General features: G+C 35.8%; 1 protein-coding gene across 1 annotated transcript; it reads left to right on the top strand.

Annotated features, from left to right (window-relative positions):
* The first annotated feature begins 232 nt into the window (after nt 1-232).
* On the top strand, nt 233-1,218 carry LOC141676785 (uncharacterized). The gene is made up of 3 exons (XM_074482497.1): nt 233-401; nt 578-733; nt 863-1,218. Exons 1-3 carry the CDS (start codon nt 297-299, stop codon nt 1,034-1,036), a joined length of 435 nt encoding a protein of 144 aa, XP_074338598.1. The 5' UTR covers nt 233-296; the 3' UTR covers nt 1,037-1,218.
* The last annotated feature ends 8,116 nt before the right edge of the window (nt 1,219-9,334 follow it).

Below are 9,334 nucleotides of genomic sequence, written 5' to 3'. Positions count from 1 at the left end.
TTTCCATTGTACTAGTTAGTACGTAAGTATGTATACAACAAATAAATGGACAAGAAAATGCATGCAACTGAAGGATATTGGTAGAGAGGCATAAATTAGTCGGTCCTGCATAGATAATTTGACAACCACAAGACAGAGAAATTTTCTCCTCCTTTCAAATCAAGGTCTCACAAGTACCAAAATATATGCATCTTCTTTTCTTTGCTAAAATTAGGGCTTTATTGTATTTGAGAAAATAATAAGTGAACCAGATGAAAGATGTGTTGTGGGAAGAACAAAGGAAGTAATCGATAAGTATGGAAAGGTTTAATGTAAGAGTGATAAGGCTTTGCACATCCATTTTTGCAAAACGTGTATGGAACCCTAGGAGTTTAGCCACCGCTACAACACCTTTGCGGAGAGTGAGTCCCAATTTCACATATATGATTTCGTGCTTGGATTGTATTACACATGAACATTGTTGTGCACATTTTGAAAAAAATTTATGTGTGCATGTTTGTTTTTGTTTCATTGGAAAAGAAGAAGGTGACTTTAGTGTCTAATTTAATCCGAATTTTTACTCTTGGCTTGATCAAAGGAGGAACAAACTAGTGAAGAAGCATCAATAAAAGAAACTTGTGGGGAGATAACAGACGAAACAGAGGAAGCAATTAAAAAAACATGTAAAGAGGTGAATGAAGCCTGCGGTGCGGTGAAAGAATCGGCATCAGCTGTAAAAGATTCGGCAACATCGGTGAGTCCGGTCATTGTCTTCCTTTTCTTCTTCTTCTTCTTCTTCATGTCTTACAATTTTTGTTCAACACTTAATTTACAACCTCCAATATATATAATGAATGATCTGTACTAATATGGTAGCTGACAGGCGTACAAGGTGACAAAGGATGTTGGTGAGAAAGTATCCAAGGGTACCGATGTGGTATTGAATGCCACGGACACCGCTATAAAAAATGCAAAAGAGGTAGCCTACAATACTGCTAAGGAGAAGATTTCAGAGACTGCAAAAGACAAGTTCCTCAGCAAAATTACCGGCAACTAACTACAGGATAGCACTAATTACCTCAACAGGAATACTTTGTTCTTAATTTGTAACATACTACAATTATATATGTGTGTATTTCTTTTGTTTTGGTTTGGTTCTAGTGATTTAATGACATGAGTTTGTATTAAAACTTGCCTCCATTAAATTGTTTCAATACAACATCCTTCAATTATACAAAATTATGCCGGTGCAACTTCAACAATTACTTTGCATCCTTTTCATAAATAACATTATAAAATGGCTCTCAATTATTTAAGATACAAAATTACTTTTTTATTGCAACAGCTCTCCTTCATTTCAATCTTCATCTATTTCTTTATCATAATTTTCTACAACATACGGTCATACATAAATTAAAATATCCTTGGATTCTGTATAACCAATAATAATGCAAACATAAACCAGCTAACAAAGAAATTCATAGCAGTTTCATCCACCTAATGTTAAGTCAAATAAGCTGCACATTTATAATAACCAGAAAAGATCCATAAGAGATACAGAAGATCAAATTACAAACACAATAAAAATCAAATAACGTTTCTTAGTAGCTTTTTGGACAATGCAGAATCATTGATAACATTTGATATATGAAAACCTATATATATATATGTATATATATATAATATTTAATATCATGCAGTAAAATATATCTAAAATATAGAATTAATTGAATTATGGCCCTTATTCTCACAATGTGGGGACAGAAGACCCAAAATCTCACAAGTTGGATCACATGGCCTTTTCTATCACTAAGAAACGTTAATAAATTTTGCGTTTATATTTATTTACATATGATAATGCTAGCGTAGTGGTTGTGTGGTACACATCAGTGCGTGCTATGTGCGCTTGGTCACCAGGGTTCGATTCCCAAGTGCATCATATTAATCAGCACAAACGTAAATAACTAATGCGTGGGCTTCAAATAAACGCATCAAAATCTTGCGTTGAACCATTAACGCAAAATTAAATAGTGTTTTCTGAATTATTTCACAAGCAAATAAAATCAATTATAACTCTTAAACGCAAGTAATAGATACGTTTTTCGTTTGAATTGGAAACGCAAAAAAAAATTGCGTTTTTAAGTGATAGAAAAGGCCATATTTCAGCGCGCGTGAGATTCAGGACCTTTTCTCCCCAAATTGTGATACTAAGGGCCATTACCCTATAAATTATAATTTATTTATTACAGTTATATACATAATAAAAAATATATTTCTTAGAATATTTAAAATCATCTATACATTTTTTAAAATAATATGTTACGAAAAATAATTTAAAAAATAATAATCATTAAACAGGTAATAGGACAAGATTAGTATTAAGATTTTCCCCGTGAAACAGGCATGAAGATACATTATAAATTCTCGAGAGAAATGTGATGGGTATGAGATAAATTTGTATTATACGGGGGTATAAAACTGGCGATCCCAACCTCATTGAAAATCGTGCACTTTCTTCTTGAACCTCAAAATATTTTGTCCCTCGGCCTGTCCTATACAGTACTCTATTTTTGGAATACATGTTAATTTTCAACTCATTAGCATGAGAAGCGGTAAACAAAATTATTTAAAATATATATGATTTGTGATAAGGACTTAATTTAACCATTTTTAATAAAGTCAATTGATTTTATTAATTAAAGTAAATCATAAAATAGTGATAAGATTCAAAATAATGGGAATTAAGAATAACCCGGTTTTACATTTTATTGATCGAAATTTCAAATTTGTAATATAATGGTCGAAATTATTTTAACATTTTTTAACTGTGACTAACACTACAAGAAACAGGGTTTTTATCGACCGCTAAATTCATTCTTCATAAGGCCAAAACCGGTCATTTTTAGGAAATAACGACCGACACAAGAACAACCAGATTAACCCAGGTCGGTATTTACTGTTTCGGTCGAATTTTATGTTGTTTGACTATGACTATTGCCACGTTAGAATGACATGTGTCGGGGCCCATCCAACGTGCCGCAGGTCACCACCTGATATGTCACTGTCGCGGAGACATGTTAATAAAAATGGATAAGTCCGACCCTCTATTACCACCACCTTTTAGTCATTTTTTTATTATTACGATTAAATAATCGGTCAATAAGTCGGTCGGTCTAAGTAACTGTTAGGCACATAACACGTGCTAATAATTCACGCAAGTATACGCGTTCGCAAGTAATATAGAATAAATTCTAGTTCGTTCCGATAGAGACTCAGACTAATTATGTTCAATTAACACTTACTCACCAATGTATGATTATTTCTTAATGTCAAGACAATAACACTTAGATTTGATTAACTAATTATTAACTACAATTAACTACGAGAATTAAACACTTAATTGACACTTGAATTAACAATATTAAACACACATGAGATCATAACTTCATTACTACTTCCTTCAATAGTTATTGTTATTACCCTTAGCATGTAACGGTGATGATTTTAATCGAACAACACGAAACTGATAGAAGTCAACTTTTGTTGTACTAATACGATTCTACCAAACATCCACAATTAAGATAGAAGTTGAATAGACATCAATTATGTTGAGACCCTATATATCTACAGAATTTGACCACATAACGATTTAAGCACAAGTTATTCTTTATGATTATACAGGGCAAGTAAAACGGTTAGAGTTATCCACTAATCATACATACACATACGAACCTATGCTAGCATGGCAAGTTCTAACCCTGAAGATCCACCGTCGCTTCACAAGAGATTAACAGCCTATCTTATATGTTCGCGACACACATAAGACGAATAAGCACAACCTATGCTAGATAACATACAATCATCACACACTAAGGTATTAAAAAACTAACTAAAGAAATCCATAGTAAATCCGTTACGACCCCATGATCACGATTAGCCCATAACGGAACTCATCATCACCATGGGATCATATGAAAATATGATAATAACACACAATATAAACTAATAAAAATACTTATTAAAACCAGAGTACGTCACAAGAGTAATAAGGTTCAAAGTAAAGAAAACTAGCATCCACTGATACAACGAATAAAAGAATCACAAGAAAACGTATGCTTCCTCTTTTTCATTGTGATGTGCTAAAACGGTCTTCTTCCTTCTCTCTTTGCTCCTTGCTTGATACCACCTTTTTGTGAAACGTCTCTGAGAACTACTTATATAGAAGCCCACAAGAACCAGCCGTCTCAGAAGTCCATCAGAATAAGGATTATAAAATTGAGTATTAAAATTCTCGTCCCTGAGCGGCCGCCCCAGATTCTTGAGCGGGCGCCCAGCATCCTGAGCGGGCGCCCAGCATCCTGAGCGGCCGCCCAGCATCCTGAGCGGGCGCCCAAGCACCTTCTGGAAAATTCTGAATTCTGCTCCTGATTTTGCTGCGTTCTGCCCCCAACTTTCCACAACCAATGCCAAGCACTTCCCTAGGCTTATTTTTGATGAATTCTTCCTACATACGCAAGTTATACAATGAAATGCAAAAACATTAGAAAAACGCATCAAATACACAAAATACCTGATTTCAAGGCATCAGTTCAAGCCATTATAAGACATTCTAAGTGGTATAAAATGCCACTTATCACACCCCCAAACTTAAATCAATGTTTGTCCTCAAGCGTCACAGACTCAAAAATAAAACAAAAACATGCATGAATGCAATCTACATGAAATGCAGCGATCCCCCTCACAATGACTAAACCAACCAACTCATGACATCTCAACAAATGCAATTAGGCGAATAAAGATCAATCAAATCATGCAAACTAACATACAACCAGAAACGTGGTGTGTGCGGATGCTTAACAGATATGCTTCGAAACTAGATCAATTATCATAACTCGATTATCCTCAAGGCAATCACATGATTATACGAAGAATAAATTTTAGGCACAAAATGACTTATAACACTTCAAGATCACTGGAGCTTATTACGGAATCATGCTTTTATTCAACACAACAACAAATGCTTATTTGACCGTGCAATGAGTGAGCTCCACAAAAGACTTATGCAATGGCATCCATTTAGCAAGCGTTAGGTTAGTGGATCCCAGACTATAAAAGTCTTAGGTCACTAGGCACAAAGTCCCCTAAGAACTTAATAACTCGAATACCAAATAGCCCACTCGTGATCAATTATGCATTAATTATTATTTTTTCTTTTCTTTTCTCTTTTTTTTTTCTATTTTTTCAAATTTCTGAGCAAGTGCGTTTCGCTCCATCTTGATCAACCATAGACTACTCGCATAAAAATATGAGCCGGCTACTAGCCATTTAACGCCTAGCCACAATTAGCAATGAATTCTAATTTTTACTCCAATTTTTTTTTCTTTTAATGCCTTTTATCATTAAGAGCCTATCATAAATTCTAAGCATAATCAATAGATTAACCTCAAAAACCATCAAACCATGACAACCATCTAGTCCTTAAGCATACTCTAAGACTTAGTGAAATTACAAGTATTTCTAGCATGCATGTCAACCTACAAGACTCAATCATCACTCTAACGCTATCACTACACTTGCATCAATATCACAAATCAATCGGTAAAGCAACGCAAAAGGGATCATGGTATATGCATGAGCTAAATGACATGATAAATAAAGTTATAAATTAAAATAAAAAAAAAACTATATATGGCAAAAATATGCAATTATATGAACTAAACTATCATGAATATGCAACTACATGATACACACACAAAAATACTCCTTAACTACCGCCCCCAAACTTAAAATCTTTACTGTCCCCAGTGAAGGTAGTAAAAAGGAACACAGGGTATACCTACTCGGAGAAATCATCATCATCACCCTCAGAGGGTGGAGTGTCTGGAGGAGGATAAGCAGAGTCCTCACCGAAAATGGGCCACTGGATGTCAGCTCCAAGGCCTATGAAAACAGTCCCAAGTGCAAGGGTGAGCTCTTGAGCGAACCTACTCTGCGACTCATACATCGCATCCATCCTCCTCGACAGCTTCCTATACGGGGCATCAGCCATCCCAACACCTTCCTGGGCTCTAGAAGAGCCTGCCTCATCACGAACCTGACTGGGCCTAGCCATGGTAGCACCAGCTGCTGGACGTCCTCCTGGAAGACGATATCCCATACCATGCTCCTCGAGCTCTCCACCCGTCTACTCCTGCAGCTGCTCGTGAGAAGGCCAATGAACTCCCATTGCTCTCCACAGCTTCGTGACAGTAGATGCATAAGGGATGTTGTTATATTTTGCCCCCCTCAAAAACTTCAAAATCCCTTGGTAGATGAACTCACCAAGGTCCACATAATACTCCTCATTCAAGATCCCCCATAACAACCTTGCTCTCTCGACTGTAACCTGATGTGCATGCGAAGTAGGCAAAATATTAGCAAAAATAAAGGCATTCCATGCACGGGCATACCTATTCATTGCAACTGCCGAAAAAGACATTTACGGATGAGGGGAAGCGTGATATAACATCTATTCCGTAAAAACCATATACCGCACATATAGAAAAACGTATAAAAGGGAAAAACTGAGAAATCATAACCATACCTTGTGAATCGAAGCTTTATAAAAATCGAGTGCTAGCAGTTGCTCCTCAGTGTATGAAGCACTCTACCGGTATCCACAAAGAACGATCCTCTTCGATGAACCTTTTTATAAAACCGAGCTTTTATAAAAATGGAGTTTTTGGGAGATGGAGAGAGAAAAAAGATGGAGGCTAGGGTTTTCACAAAAGCAAAATTGTGTTTTAGAATGAGCCATCTCATTCTATTTATAGGGCTCTCCTAGGGTTTTTATAATATATCAATATATATGTATTAGCCCCACCTTTTATCTTTATAAAATGCTCTAATAATAATTAAAACTATTTTAATCATTATTTCTTTTTCTAAACTATTTAGAAAATAATTCTCTCTCTCATTATTTCATCAAAGAAAATATTCTTTTATGGTGTAACCCTGTAGGTTCAATATTATGCCGGTAGTAGAAATAAATAATAATAAACTTTTATTAATTATTTACATGAATAATAAAATTCATTAAATATAATTAACTGATTAATTATATTTATTCTACATCGTGAGTGATGCTTCTCAATATATCGCGACTATCCGGATAATATGAATTCACTGCTTAGAATACCAAGAACCTGTCAGTGACTAGTTACTGTACAATGAATTCCTTCTACCCTTACAATATCCCGATTATATACAAGGCATGGAACTTGTGTCAAGCCTATCTTATTTAATCATATATTTTCCCATTCACTATGCTTAGTTCTAATTAATGTAAATTAGAAACTTCTTTCTAATTTCATTCACTCTGGCTAGAGATTCCTGAACTAGCATAAGTGGATCAGCATTGAACATTCTCTTCCTTCACTGGAAGGGATAGATCCTTTATTGATCATACACTATCTTCGTGTACAAATTCCTATATCCAGTAGAGCCCTTATAATTGTCCCTGGAGACTAAGAACTAAACCAAAGCATAGTTCAGTGTACACAAGATAACTATGATGACCTCAAGTCTAAGGATACTTGTACAACTATCACTATGTAAACAACTGCTGACACGTGAGTGAACTCCATCAGTTGTTCAGGTGTGTGAGTCATGTTCAGTGAACTTATTCTATAATAAGCACCTACATACTAGCTATAGTGTCACCACATAAATGTCTATGAGAACAGACAACCTTCAAAATGAAGCAAGCATAGTATGTACCGATCTTTGCGGATTATTAATTACCAGTTAGTAATCCTACGACCAGGAACTATTTAAGTTTAGAGTTATCATCTTTTAGGTCACATTATTATGATCTCATCACAATCCATAAAAAGCTTTACTCTAAACTGTGGTATATCTTATTTAAACACTTAAAATAGATAAAGCACGCAATAAAAACAAAACAAGTCTATTATTAATATCAATGAAATCAAAAAAGATTATATAAAAGTTATTCCTAAATCCTCATACATGATTGGACTTAGGACACATCTCTTTCAATCTCCCACTTGTACTAAAGACAATCACTCTGGTATCTAATACCCATCTTGTCTTTATGACGATCAAAGTGACTTTGAGAAAGTGGCTTCATTAAAGGGTCTGCTATGTTGTTATGTGTGTCAACTCTCTCGACGTTGACATCTCCTCTTTCAACAATCTCCCTAATCAGATGAAAGCGTCGCAAAATATTTCCTATAAGAAGTATGTCATCCACATACAATACAAGAAATGTTACCTCGCTCCCACTAACCTTCTTGTAGACACATGGTTCATCTATGTTTTTGATAAAACCAAACTCTTTGATTTTCTCATCAAAACGGATGTTCCATATACGAGAAGCTTGCTTTAAACCATATATGGTCCGCAGCAGCTTACACACTAGGTGTTCATTTCCCTTGGAAAGAAAACCCTCTAGCTGTGTCATATACACTTCCTCTTCAAGTTTCCCATTGAGGAAGGCCGTTTTCACGTCCATTTGCTAGATCTCATAGTCGTAGTAAGTAACAATCGCAAGCAAAATCCGAATTGATTTTAACAGGGCTACAGACGAAAAAGTTTCATCAAAGTCAATCACTTGCCTTTGTCTGAATCCTTTTGCCACGAGCCTGGGCTTATAGGTCTCCACCTGGCCATCTGCTCCAATCTTTCTCTTGTATACCCATTTGCACTCAATAGGTTTCACACCCTCAGGTGCTTCAACCAAAGTCCATACTTGGTTGGTATACATAGATTCCATTTCGGATTTCATGGCACTTTGCCATTTCTCTGAGTCAACACTACTCATAGCCTCATTATAGGTCATAGGGTCGTCATCATCAATGATTGACAACTCATTGTCATTCTCAATGACAAGGCCATAATACCTCTCAGGTTGGCGAGACACTCTCCCTGACCTACGAATGGGCTGTTCCACAGAAGGTTGTTCAGTCTGAACAGGTGTTTCCACTTGAATCGTAGTAGTTTGTGCTTCTTGAACTTCATCAAGTTCAATTTTGTCTCCAGACATGCTACCTTCTTGGAAATGCAGTTTATCCTCTTCCTCAAGAATCCTACTTCTCCTTAGTCACTGCAACGAATTAAAAATATGAGAATCACAGGCGGTATCTAATACCCAAGTAGAAATTTGATTTAATGACATATTCACTTCAATCATGAACATACCTGAAGCAGAAGTGGTAGTCTCACTACCCTTCTTCTTCTTCTTCAATTCTGCAAGGTAAACCTTGTAGTTCCTCTTCCAGTGTCCCACCTTGTTACAGTGAAAGCAAACAGCTTTGCTCTTGGGGTCTTCAGCTTTTGGTGGAACAGGCTTTTT

This window comes from Apium graveolens, chromosome 8 (assembly GCF_009905375.1).
Source record: "Apium graveolens cultivar Ventura chromosome 8, ASM990537v1, whole genome shotgun sequence".
Classification (NCBI taxonomy): Eukaryota; Viridiplantae; Streptophyta; class Magnoliopsida; order Apiales; family Apiaceae; genus Apium; species Apium graveolens.
The sequence above is the reverse complement of the archived record's forward strand: the minus strand, read 5'-3'. Positions and strand labels throughout refer to the sequence as shown.